General features: G+C 37.3%; 1 protein-coding gene across 1 annotated transcript in view; it reads left to right on the forward strand.

Moving 5' to 3' along the window:
* The window catches only part of ABCB11 (ATP binding cassette subfamily B member 11), a 122,369-nt gene that overhangs the window by 66,248 nt on the left and 41,549 nt on the right, over positions 1-14,572 (forward strand). The window contains exons 17-18 of the mRNA XM_017854467.1: positions 3,386-3,488; positions 9,893-10,057. Of these exons, the coding sequence (XP_017709956.1) occupies positions 3,386-3,488; positions 9,893-10,057 (268 nt within the window). The remainder of the gene's footprint in view (positions 1-3,385; positions 3,489-9,892; positions 10,058-14,572) is intronic.

Here is a 14,572-nt window from a genome sequence, read left to right on the forward strand (position 1 = left end):
TTTTCTTAAGTCAGGAGATTTTAATAGGCAATGAGATGGCAGCAATCTCTCTACAATTGCCCTTTCCATTTCTAGGACATTTAATGCAAGGCTGTGCAAAGTCTCAGAGATAGGACTTGCTCATTCAAGATGGATAATTATTTATTGAAGTCATTAAAAAGCCTTAAAATAAAACATTCAGCTAACAACTCCAAGTAGTTCAAACACAGATTTATTCATTTAAATATTCAAAGAATAGCTCACAAAAAGTAGTGTACTTCTTTCAGATGCAGATAAATACTTCAGGCCCTAGTATATCTTTTCCTTATCAATTTGAATTTTCAGACTTGGGTTTTCCTTTCTTCTTGAGAACGAGTTTATTCAAACAAATTTTAAGAAATGTTAGTTTGATTGAATTTATTGAATTTGGTAAACAACAAAACAATAGCTTCATATTACTCTGTCATGTAAAAGGTATAAAACAATGTTATAGGCACTTGATAGTAAGTTTAGTCATGCTTTTCTGATTGGAATACTAAATTTAAATCATTGAAGTCATTATAATCACAACCTGAAAATATCAACTAACTTCTTAAACACAGAGAATGACTAGGCATCTCTTTCGGTCGGTAGGTTAAAGGTTGCAAAGTGGAGATGTTTCTTATGATCAGGCCAACAAGAAAATAAATATTTTCTTAACTCTTCAGATGAACAAAATTCTACCCATGCTAAGTAGTTTATTTGCAGTTTATTATTAGGACTAGAAAACCATTTAAATATGAACATTAATTTGACTATAATTTCTCACAAATGCTACATTGTGGTGATTAGGATGAGAAATCCAGAAATACAATGTATACACAGAAAGTAGCTATTAACCTTCTGCAGAGAAAGATTTGTATATTTAGTATGAAAGTCTGTTAAAATATCTCATTGTATATGCTGACAGATTTTTTTTGTAGTCGTTAAAAGATGACTAAATGAAGTGCTAATATGTATCTTGTTTCTTTGTTTCCAGTTTTATCTGATGGCTAAGTTCCTTTTCAGCAATATATTCTAGATTCAAGAACAATTTAATAGAAAACAGCCACAAATTTCCTAAATAATAATGTTGAGAAAGAGTATTCCCCATGTTAGTTGTTTTATTTGCAGTGAGAAGTGGTACACAGCTTCAGAGAAGGGGAGGGACAGATGTTGTCAGTTTCTCAAAAGGGATGGTGTTTCTGGTAGATGAGAGAGGTAAACCTGCCTAGCACATGCACTACCCATGGCCTCACGACAGCCTAGGCTAGACAGCATGAATGATCTGGAGAATGGTGAAAAAGAGAGACTTAAAAAATATAAAGTAGATATCCAAGGGGCCAAGAATATAGGTCTTCCCATACTCAGAACTGGAAGGTAGTCAGTCATATGTTGATGGCCTCTCCTCCTCCACAAACTCCTACCTTGGAGTCCATTGGTGTGCATTTGCTTTTTAGGTCCTTGAACTTAAGTCTCCTCCTATCATGCACCTTGTTCTCATCTGCTGACGTGAGCCTATTCTGCATACCTTCTGAGGAAGACATCCTGACCTCTGTTACCTAACTGGGAGAAATAACTTCATTGCTGTGGAGTTTCAGGCTAGGTGGGAGGGAGTCTCTGGAGGTGTCCCAGAAGCTAGTTTGGTGGCAGGAAGTAGCGTTGAGGAGTGTTTAATGACTGGTCATAATGAGACTTGGCAAGAGTTTGAATGTGCAAGAGCAAGGAAGAGGGAGGGCTTGAGGTAATTGCATGGTGTTGAACCTGGGTGACTAAGAGGATGGCAGTGCTGTTAACATAAAATGGGAACAAATTGGAGTAACTCAGTTGATGTATTACTGCCTTCTCTAGAAGGCTGGGTGAGCATATAGTAGGTAGGCACCACCTTGGTATTTGTTTTGGTCTAATATCACTTGGATACAAAATGATAGAGGAAGATATGTGAATGGATTCATCTACATGGCACTAAAACAGACTAAAACAGTTGATGCAGGTCTCCTCATCACTCACATCTCTCTTTACACCATTTACTTCAGGTGATTCTTTCTAAAACACAGTCTTCACCATTGCCTCTTAACCGTTAAGGCTGTTTACAAATGACTGAAAACCTAACCCAACCTGGCTTTACCTTTAGAGAGAAAGAATCAGCTCACATAACTAAATATTCCAAAGATGCTTTGACTTCAGGCAAGGCTAGAGCTTCAGTGATACATCCAAGATAGATACCAGTTTCTCTCTCTTCCTTTCTCAGCTCTACTATTTCACCATTAGCTTCATTTTTCAGGAAACTTCTTTTTTTGAAGGTCTCAACATAATTGTCAACAACTCCCAGCATTAAATACTTTAAGGTTAACCTAGAGGAGAATGGGGGCCTCCTTCCCAGGAGTCTGGGGGAGGGAAGAGAAGGGTGGAGACTGAACCAATCACTTCCCATGCTTATCATGTACTCAGTATATTCAGCAAGCAAGCCTGTCCTCCCCTGTCTCCATGATTCTGTTTATACTGTTCTCTCAATCAGAAATGCTCTTTTCTATAGTCTACAAATCACCAAATCCTACCTTAGCCATCTCATCCATGAATCTTGCCTTGGTAGCACCTGCCATACGTTTCTTTCTCATTTGACTTTCCATACTCTTTATTCAAACCTGCCTAATAGCACTTACTACATTCTTCTTTACATCAGGGTGTGGTACAGGCCTCTTCTATAAGATTTAAACTTTTTGAAGGAGAAATCTGTCATTGGCTAGTCTTTGCGTCCCCGACATCACTTGGCCTTGGTTTGTGTGTTGTAGATGCCCAATAAGCTTCTGTTGAATTAATGAATATATGAATGAACACATTGAACTAAATTATATTTCAACAAGATACTCATTCATGCATCTCTAGGGATAGTACATAGCCTGGAGAAAATCTCTTCAGAGGCCCTATTTCCTCATATCATTTGTAACCATGTTAAAGTGAACACATCAGGTATGAGAGAGAGAGATCAAGACCACAATCTAAGCCAGAAGGAAGGTAAAGGAAATGGACTGTTGCAAAGGCAGCAATTAGCAGAACCATGTGGGTTTAGAAAGTATTTGAGCCTTAGGTGGTTTTTTGATGAACTGGTAGGACAACTTTGCTCCCTTTCTCTTTCTCCCTCCCTGACTGCACTCTGAATCTGGGTCCAATGCTTGCAAGATATTAGGGCCCAGAGCAATCAACCTGATTAGCTCTACCATAAGAATAGCTCTGTCAAACCTAACCTGCAAGCTCCCTTTCCTGGTTACCATGTGACCTACCAAACATTTCTATTTATTTAACATATGAGATGTAAACTTGGACACCAGTTGATCCTGCTCCAATCTGGCCACAGTCTACACTGTTTCATCTTTCTGTTTGTTTACAGAGCTTCCATCCGGCAATGCTCCAAGTCTCAGCTTTCTTACCTGGTGCACGAACCTCCATTAGCTGTTGTAGATCATAAGTCTACTTATGAAGAAGACAGAAAGGTCAGGCACCAACTGCTCATGGGGGGGAATGGAAGAAGTCTCTCATGGGGGCTGTTGGGTGCCCTTTAAGCCTGAGAATATGAGTTTTCTAGGTATATACCTAGCAGTGTTTCAAGTCAGACTAAAAGACGGAACATTAAGACCTAATGAAAACTCTACATTTTAGACAATATTTTTAGTGCAGATTAGTTAATTGATTACTTTTAAGAATACAAGGTAATGAAAACTGGACTTCTAAGGGTTAATTAAGAGTCTTAGACAAACCATTCTAACAAACACAGAATGTGTGAATTATAGGTACTTAGCAGATTATTTGCTCATATGTAGAAATCCTTTTATAAAAGTTAAGAATACCTGAAAACGTTTTGTTCTCAAATTTTAAAATTTCTTCCTTAAATTACAATAATGTTGGCAAAAATACCTTGATCAACAAAGGTATTTGAATAGGCTAGCCCTTATTAAAAGTTATCAAAATATTTGAATTAATGGAGGCCAATTAGGTTTCACAGACATTTGTTGATTTCATACAATTTTATAATGGTTTTAAGATACATTGAAAATAATGCTATCAATTTTAACATAATTCAAAGTAGCATAAAATTAAAGATCTAGGAGGGGAAACAACATGGATAGCAATATACAATTTCTTCCTAAGGATGTAAGTGTCCTGCTCTGGTAGACATTGTCTAATTTTCACATAAAGCGCCACCTATTCTCCTGCAAGCCTTTCTTCATTACTGCACGTTATGTTTCAGCCCTGATACTCTCACATTCATTCCCCTACCACCCTTCATTAGAAAATTTTCATGGCAATTTTCTTACTGAGCCTTAATCAAAGTCATGTTGACTTACCTTTCTAAATTTAAGCCTCATTTTTTTTTTTTTTTTTTTTTTTTTTTTTTTTTGGCGACGGAGTCTGGCTCTGTCACCCAGGCCTGGAGTGCGGTGGCCGATCTCAGCTCACTGCAAGCTCCGCCTCCCAGGTTTACGCCATTCTCCTGCCTCCGCCTCCCAAGTACTGGGACTACAGGCGCTGTCCCCACCTCGCCCGGCTAGTTTTTTGTATTCCTTTAGTAGAGACGCGGGTTTCACCATATTAGCAAGGATGGTTCATCTCCTGACCTTTGTGATCCGCCGTCTCGGGCCTCCCAAAGGCTGGGATTACAGGCTTGAGCCACCGCGCCCGGCCTATAAGCCTCTTAAAGTTAGTGATACATCTTATTTGTGTTTGAATCAACTTGGTCACCTAACCCAGTGCCTTGCACTTAATAAGGCATCAGGAGATTTTAAAAACTAGAATGAAAAATTGTCTACAGTAAAATAAAACCCCAACTGCAAGATTTATCAAAGCAAATAAGTCAGAGAATTTTTTAATTACAAGCACATCCATTATGCATGATGTAATTTCAAGTTGTCTTAAATAAAATTCCAACACATGAATCCACTAGGCAGTAATTACAAAAACATTGGTTCACAATGGACAAATTTGGAATAAAGTAGCATACTCTTTATGACCTTATGAAAATGACAAGGGAGTGATTGGGTTCTCTTTTGTTTTTAATGTATTAATATTAAATAAACAGAGGTCTCAATTTCTAACAGATGCTTTAAATAAATTCCATAGAAGACTTTTTCTCAGGAGCAGCAGGATGAATCACAGTGAGAGAAAATACATTTAGCAAGCATAGTTTCTTACTGCATCCTGCCACTAAAGACTCAACTGCTCTTCTAGTTCTAGAAATAGCTATTTCATTGAGTCCTTGGTGCTGCCCCAAATAACTGTAAGATGTATTATATAAGAACAGGAGTTTAATAGAGCTTCAGGGGAGAAAGAACCAAACACTACGTTGACATTTCTATTGAACCACAGCAATACCAACCATATTTAATTTTTGCCTTTTAATTTTTTCTAGTTTCTGGGTAAATACTTGACAATAAAAGTAAAAGAAAGGATGGAAAGGAGGGAGGGAGGGAAGGAAAATCTGACTTTTTCATTGTTGTTTTTCAAGCTGGTAGAGGACCTAGCATAGGTGTAGGGGACCATCAGATTCCCTGGACATCTGGAGATCAGATTCCCATAGAGTTCTCTTGATGCAGGAACAATTCAGGAGGGAACTATTTAACTAAAAGGAAATCTAAATCAAATATATGGGCTAGTTTTACAGTGATTAAAATGTTTCATATTATGTTCTACTAGTCAGCATTATATATTTAGAATAGAACAATTAAACTCAATTATATGTAGACCAGCATACGTTTTAAAAGATGTGACTTTATTTTCTCTCTAGTTAAGGGAGATAGAAAGGAAGAAGAGAGAGAAAAATGATAGGGGAGCCAATGTGATTATACTAAAGCTCCAAGGGGAAAAGGTCTCATATTAATACCACTGGTTTGTACAATAATTTTATTAGTACTTCAGGTTTAAAAAATTAATGATTTTTGAAAAGAAAATAATGGAAAGGGGTTAATAAAATGTGACTTATGAAATTTCTAATCTCAAGTAACATTATATGGTAAAATGTTGCTCCATTTTGGTATTTTAAAGTATTTTAATACTGAACTAAATTCCACAAGCACAAGCATTGGTGAAATCCTTTCTTTTTCTCATGTTGATGGAAAAGACCTAACCCTACCTTCTGTAGACTGGAAAATACTCTCTTACAGTGTTAAAGGTCGATTCACACAAAGGAGTTATCTCCACCTTGTGGTTTTGTGGAGTACTGACTCTAAAACTTAGAACTGTTTCCTGAGAAGTCTGTAGTTTCACCCGAAGTCTCATGGTTAGTTGGTGACAAAGATGAGACTATACCCATTTATCCTTGCTCTCCAAGCAGTGCTCTTAGCTGTAAATGGGGTCAGATGTTAGTTACAATGTTGACAACATTAATTTTAGGATTAGGGAAACCCACAGGCTAAAGGTTTTAGTCTCTAATATTTAGGCATCTCTTTCGGTGAAACTAAAACACAAGGCAGAACATGTATGAGATCAAGTCAGGATGAAATATTAGACACCCATAACTGCATCACAGATAACTTATAAGATAGGATTTAGGCATTGGTTAAGACAGAGATGGGACCCATAAACATGGCTATCAGTATTAGTTCATTTGAAAAAATATCTGCTCCTTTGTCATAGTTACCTCTTTTGATCATCAAATCTTAAAGTTATTATTAGGGCAGGAGACCTCTATTGAATGGATTGCAGAAATTAGTGTAACGAAGTATAGAAAGCAGGACCTAAGATTTAAGTCAGAGGTTATTTTTTCCTCTGGCCTACACAGAAGATGTAAGAAAGGAAACTGAGAAAAGCCCAGTGTCTAGCATTGAACTATGAATCCATCATAGTAAATGAGCAATTTAAAATAAATCTCTTGTTGCATGTATGCAGCATGGACATAAAAATTTCATTCATTCTTTTATCCCGTAAACATTGATTGTACACTATGAAGTGCCAGGTATCGCACTGGGGATGCAAAGATGAATAAGAGCTATTGTTACTCTCCCTACTATGCAGCTGCTGACAGGCACTTCTTTATATATAATTTTTAAAAAGTGCTATGCAACCTGCCACTGCTACAATAGAGGTACAAGGAAACACATATAAATTTTATAATTTTGCCTGTGAGTTACAATTTATTGTTAATGTATTAATCTCCTCTGTATGTTTAATTTTGCAAAATCAGAGAGAAAAATATTTCTTTACAGAATGACTTTAATTATATTTTGTATTGTTTTCTTTTGTTCCTCTCCTGTTCTTTTAGTAGAGGTATCAAATAAAATGCAATCAAAAGTCCAATATTTAGGGACAGATTTTCTAGTTTTTGCAGCATTCAAGCTGGACAGCTGCATTTTTTCAGTGTGGGGGGGTCAAACTTTAAAGTCAAACTTTTAGTATAGAGGAACCAAAGAAAAGTATTCAAATTAGTTAATTTGTATTTCTTGTTAGTGTCTCTTGGAATGAAAACCACTAGACAGGAATTACTTTATGTTGTTTTGACATGTCCTGAGTGTTGTTGTTTAGGGATAAGGATACCTTCAGGTATCAGAAGGTTGGGAAAATTTCTATCATGTCAGACTGTGGGTGGACCATCCTGTGGGGCAGTGGTTCCAGGAAATGCTGGTATTTAATGTTACAAGGAAGCTGGCAGAATTTAGTGAGTGCTAACAGTCTTCACAAGTTCCAAAGCATACCCTTTGATGGTACATACAGCACAGCTGACACATCTAAAACATACATTATTGAATCCTTGCCATTTAGTGGTAAGAGGAGCCTTAGAGTTCTCAAAAACTGAACTTTGGTTACCAGAATTACCCAATGAGTATTTTTTAAGACAGAGATTCACAGTTAGGCCTACTAAATTGGAATTCTGGTGACAGGATACAGGAATCTGGTTTTTTAATCATCAGCCCACATGAATCTGAGAGCATCCAGATCTGGATACCAACCACTGTCTAAAACAGTGAAGGGCTGAAATATTTTGCTCGATTGCAAGCTATTCAGTTAGTCTCACACAGTTTCATGATGCTGGCAGTATACATGTGCATCCTGAATCACAGTGTTCATATTCTTTTTTTTTTGGAGATGCAGTCTTGCTGTGTCACACGAGCAGCCTGAACCAGAGACAAAGGACTTTATTACTCATAGCAATAGCAGTAGCCAGTGTTCAGCATTTGCACTGGCTCCCAAACCCAACCCCTAGTTCCCACAAGGCAATGCAAAGAGGGCCAGATGATACCAACAAATGAAGTGAGTGTTTTAAACGAGAGGAATCCTGGGCTTGAGGAGCTTGACTCTTTCATAATGGGCAGATGGGGACAGTAAGGTTTGCACTGCACTTAGGATGAAGACACCTTCTTTGTCGTACAAAACTGTTTGCTATACAAATACCCTTGAAAAAATAATCTGAATGAAGGCAATCAATGCCTCTGTTCACAAGATGTGCAAAAACATGGGAGACTCAGAGAGATTGTTTCCCCAGAATAACTTAGTCCAGGTCTCTCGTTTTAAGGATGAAATAACTGAGGTCCAGAGAGCTAGAGCACTTGGTGATATACTTTACTGGTGGCCACGTGGGGCTTGTCCAAGAGCTCCATTTTTTCTATGCCTATTACACTCACACTTTCCCAGGTACCCTTCTTCCTTTCTGGCATAGGTTGCCTAGAGCTAGTAAGCTGTCACAGGTGAAATAATTGAACAGAAGGACCTGTTGCATGAGTAAACAGTAATAACAAAGTACAAATGGTGAGAGCAGGCCAGAGAGAACTTGAAGTGGAGGCAGTACCAAATTCATCAACAGCCCAAGTTGCCTTCCCTCGTTTTATTTGACTTGCAACTGTAATGAAATGGACATGACACCAGACTTTCATTTAAATTGAATGTGGTCTTTCACGTTGTAAGCAAAGGGAAAATTTTTGAGGATCCTTGCTGTTGTCTATCCCTGCTATTCAGCTCCCTAAAAGATAAATTACTGTGTTAATGAAAGAGAGCACTAATTAAGCTTTATAGTCAATTTGCTATAGATATTTTAGTAAATGTTAATAGAAAAGCTTTTAAAATCAATACAAATCTATATAAGCTACCTAAAATCCTTTTTCAAAGTGGGTAATAAATTTATCAAATTAATGAATTAATTACCCTTAAGACCAAACATGAGTAGTATCCATAGAAAGGAAAAATTATGGCCAAAAAAGACAACGGAGGTCCATGTATAATATTTGCCTTCAAGAAGATAAAAATTTGCTAGCTCTGACTTCAATGGCAACTAAAGAGAAATGCTGATTAATGTTCACTCTGTGTGAAGAAATGTGCAATTTAGAAATTCAATGGAGTACTACTTACCTCTGGGTACTAATTAAGGAAAACCTTACTGAAAACATCTCAATGATAACTGTTGACACCACTTAATTTATTTTTAAAATTATTTTGTCTTTCTTACTTCAGATATACTGACCTGCCTTAGAGCTTTAACCAGTTACTACATTATAGAACCTTGACATTTATTTTAAAAAATTGGAAATTTCACAAGTCCTCACAGGTATAAATATAACTATAGCAAAGGTTTTCTTTTTTTAATGGGAGTTATTTTTCTCCAAGATCCAACATATTTATTACTCTCTGAGAGTTAATACACATGTAATAATGAAATGAGAACTATAAACTCACCTTCAAATGAGTATTCGCTCAGTTCAGTTTTTATTCAGCCACAGCAATAGTTTTGTTCAAAACTATTCCTCAAAAAATAACAAACCGCCACATCCCATAGACATCTGAGGTCACTCATAACTAATTGAACTATGACCCTTACATCTGTGAATGCCAAAGGATCTGCTGCAAAATGTCTTGAGCACATGCAAAATGTCGTGAGTACATTTAGATGATTAATATAACCCTCTCTCTGCTCAAGGACGAGGACATTCCTGTGCAGGAAGAAGTTGAACCTGCCCCAGTTAGGAGGATTCTGAAATTCAATGCTCCAGAATGGCCCTACATGCTGGCAGGGTCTGTGGGTGCAGCTGTGAACGGGACAGTCACACCCTTGTATGCCTTTTTATTCAGTGAGATTCTTGGGGTAAGTATACAGCTGGACTAGCTTTCTTCTTATACCTTTTATTTTATTCTTTTGATAAGTCCGCTCTTTGTTTTCATGTATTTAGCTCTTTTCTGTTAGTTCATTTTTCTCATGTCTAAAGAATGAAAAATTTCCTAAGCCTCCATCACACAGAAGGTAAGAAGGCAAAGCTGAGAATTCTCATTTGGGCTGGCAGGGCACTCACAGAGTCATTGTGCCTATATATATATAAATGGTACTGCCACTGAAAATTTTGTGTTAGAAGAGGGCAATTTTTCTAGTAATATATATCAAGCCTAATCAAAATGCAAAGTGGATTCACTGAATAATACAAAAGGATTTAAGGGAAATTTTGATCTTGCTGAACAGAAGAGGTACAAAGTTTGACTTATATAGCAGGTGTTAGTGTTTGATATATAATTATCCATTGATTGCACTATTGAAATAGGAATGTGGATAGGAAGCAGAAAAAGAAAGAAGTAAAATAAGGCATGGTTGAAAACCAAGTTTATTCCAATTTTTTACTTCCTAGAATTTCTTATATTCTCTATCTGACTTTATTGCTGTAATCATGATAATAATAACTATGAACATGTATTAGGCAATATCTAAGCATTTTATGTATAATAGTTCATTGAAGTTTACTAACAACCATCTAAGGTAGGTATTCTTATTATTTCTCTTTTACAAAGGAGCAAACCAAGGCACAGAGAGCTTAGGCTAGCAAGTGGAGTTGGAATTCAAATCCAGCCAGTGTAACTGTAGAGCCAGGTTCTAGTAAAATCTTGTCATTGCAAGATTAGTTATAAAAATTTGATCATGGAAACAGTACTGAAAGATGGCTGACTAGATGCAGGTAGTATGTGTCTTCACCATGAAGAGGAATCAGAATAGTAAGTAGATACTTACATTTAGAACAGATTACCTGGGCTAGAACATTAGGATTCACCAAACAAGAGATGGGGAAGCACCAGGAATAAGAAAGGAGAGGATCTGAGGCAGGTTACCCAGTTGGGGACTGCCTGAGAGCCACAAGAGACTTTTGGTTATGGGCAAACAGTAAGAGACAAACCCCCCAGGGTTCCAAAATGGGCTTTTACAATCTTGGCTATGGGATAAATTCTTGACTCACTAGGGCCTTTTCCCTGACATGAAGAACTGCCTAAAGATTCCACAGAGATGTTGCTCCAAAAGGGAAACCCACACAGAATCACACAGACATGCAATCCTGGAGCAGCCTCAGTCAGGCATCATTTTATCATTTTGAGGGTCTAGATACCAGGAATATACAAACACGCACTTACTCTGCACTGCTCCAATGAGAGAGAGAGGAGACTAGATACTCCTGTCACCCCTGGGAGGATCCCTGCCACCCTGCTGTGGTCTACTGTTGAGACTGAGTCATAAACAGACTCAGAGTAGTATCATACAAAGATCACACTATGGCATGAACCCAAAATCAAAGCCAAAGTATTTTTTAAAAATCTCCCCTACAAAAGCAAATTCAAAAATTGGAACAAGCAACTGATACATCAGATACACAGATATCAATGGAAGGACATAGGAAACATGAAAAAGCATGGAAATATGACACCACCAAAGGACCACAACATGTCCAGCAACTGATAATGGTTTGGCTTTGTGTCCCCACCCAAATCTCATACCAAATTGTAATCCCCACGTGTTGAAGGAGGAACCTGGTGGGAGGTAATTGGATCATGGGTGGGTGGATTTCCCCCTTGCTGTTCTTGTGATAGTGAGTGAGTTCTCATGAGATCTGGTGTTTAAAACTTTGTAGTCTTCCCCCTTCGCTCTCTCTTCATCCTGATTTGGCCATGTGAAAACATGCCTTGCTTCCCCTTCACCTTCTGCCCTGATTGTGAGTTTCCTGAGACCTCCTCAGCCATGTGGAACTGTGAACTGATTAAACCTCTTTTCTTCATAAATTACTCAGTCTCAGCATCAGTGTAGCCTGGATGTGAGATAGGGAGTCAAAAAAGATTATTTTGGAGCTTTAAGATTTGATGACTGCCATGCTGGGTTTTGGACCTGTGTGAGGCCTGGAATACCTTTGTTTTGGCCAATTTCTCCCTTTTGGAACAGAAACATTTACCCAATGCTTGTACTCCCATAGTATCTTGGAAGTAACAAACTTGTTTTTGATTTTACAGGCTCATAGGTGTAAGGGACTTGCCTTGTCTCATACGAGACTTTGACTTAGACTTTTGAGTTAATGCTTAAATGAGTTAAGACTTGGGGGACTATTGAGAAGGCATGATTGTGTTTTGAAATGTAAGAAGGACATGAGCTATTGGAGGGATCGGGGCAGAATGATATGGTTTGGCTCTGTGTCCCCACCCAAATCTCATGTCAAATTGTAATCCCCGGTTGAAGAAGGGAACTGGTGGAAGGTGACTAGATCATGGAGGAGACTTCCCCCTTGCTGTTCTCATAATAGTGAGTAAGTTCTCACAAAATTTGATAAAAGTGTGTAGCACTTACCCCTTCACTCTTTCTTCCTCCTGCTTTGGCCATATGAAGATGTGCTTGCTTCCTCTTTTCTTTCCACCATGATTGTAAGTTTTTCGAGATCTCCCCAGGCATGTAGAACTGTGAGTCAATTAAACCTCTTTTCTTCATAAATTACCCAGTCTCAGGAATAACAGTGTGAGAACAGTCTAATACAGAACCAATCAAAAAAATTTCTTGAAATGCCTGGTAAATAATTTAAAATCTTGATTTTTAAAGATAATAAAATGCAAGAGAAATCTGAAAACCAATACAAAGAAATCAGAAAATCAATTCAGGATATGAATGAGAAATTTACCAGGGAGGTAAATATTATTTTTAAAAAATAAGCAGAAATTCTGGAACTAAAAATTTCATCGAAGGAAGTACAAAATACACTTTAAAGCTTAAATCATATACTAGACCAAGCAGAGATAAGAATTTCAGAACTTGAACACATGTCTTTTGAAATAATCCAGTCAGACAAAAATAAGGAAGAAAGAATAAAAAGAATGAACAAAGCCTTTGAGATGTCTTGGACTAAGTAAAGTGACTGAATTTGGACTAAATAAAGCAACTGAACTTATGAATTAGCAGTATTCGTGAAAGAGAAGAGAGTTCAAAAAGTTTAGAAAACATATTTAAAGAAATTATCAGTAACAACCTCCCAAATCTGTCAAGACTGTTAGACACCCAGTTCAGGAAGTCCATTGATTCCCCAGGCAAACACATTACAAAAAGGAATTCACCATTATATATTATGTTCAGAGTGTCTAAAGTCAAAGTAAAAGAAAGAATTTTTAAATTAGCAAGAGTAAAGCATCTACTCATCTATAAAGGAAACCCCATCAGACTAATAGCAGACTTTTCGGCAGAAACCTTAAAAGCCAGAAGAGAATGAGATGGCATTTTCAAAGTGCTGAAAAGAAAAAAAAAAAAAAAAAAAAAAAACTGTCAGCCAAGAATTTTGTATCCTGCCAGAATAAGCTTCATAAGTGAAGAAGAGATAAAGCTCTTCCCAGACAAGCAAACACTTAGAAAAATTATCACCACTAGATTGGACCTACTGGAAATGCTCAAAGGGGTCTTAAACATGGAAATGAAAGGTCATTATTCACCATCACAACAACACATTGAAATATAAAACTCACAGTTCATATAAAATAATCACACAAGGAAAAAGAGAAAAAAATAAAATGGCATAACAGAATTTCATCAAACCACAAAGACAAAAAAAAAAAGGCAGAAAAGAGGGAAACAAATAATTTATAAAACAACTTGAAAACAATCAGCAATACGACAGGAACAAAGCCTCACATATCAATATTAACCTTGAATGTGTGACTCCCGAAAATCTGAGACAGGTCCCAGTTAATTTAGAAAGTTTATTTTGCCAAGGTTGAAGATATGCACCCATGACACAGTCTGTGAAGGTCCCGACGACATGTGCCCAAGGCAGTCAGAGCACAGTTTGCTTGTATATATTTTAGGGAGACATGAGACATCAATCAACATATGTAAGGTGAGCATTGGTTTGTTCTGGAAAGACAGGACAAGCCAAAGCAGGGAGGGGTCTTCCAGGTTATGGGTAGATAAGAGGCAAATGGTTGCATTCTTTTGAGCTTCTGATTAACCTCTCCAAAGGAGGCAATCAGGTATCCATTTATCTCAGTGAGCAGAGGGGTGACTTTGAATAGAATGGGAGAGGCAGGTTTACCCTAAGCAGTTCCCGGCTTGACTTTTCTCTTTAGCTTAGTGATTTTTGGGGCCCATATTTGCCTTCTATAAATGTAAATGGATTAAATGTCCACTTTTAAATACATATGGAAGAATGGATAAAAAAATATAACCCAACTAAATGCTGACTATAAGAAACTCACCTTACCCATAAAGACACATATAGACTGAGAATAATGGAGCATAAAAAGACACATGCAAATGGAAACCAAAGTTGAGCAAAAGTAACCATACTTATCTCAGATAAAACAGACTTTAAATCAAAATAGG

The sequence above is a fragment of the Rhinopithecus bieti genome, unplaced genomic scaffold (assembly GCF_001698545.2).
Source record: "Rhinopithecus bieti isolate Rb0 unplaced genomic scaffold, ASM169854v2 scaffold_37314, whole genome shotgun sequence".
Lineage (NCBI taxonomy): Eukaryota > Metazoa > Chordata > Mammalia > Primates > Cercopithecidae > Rhinopithecus > Rhinopithecus bieti.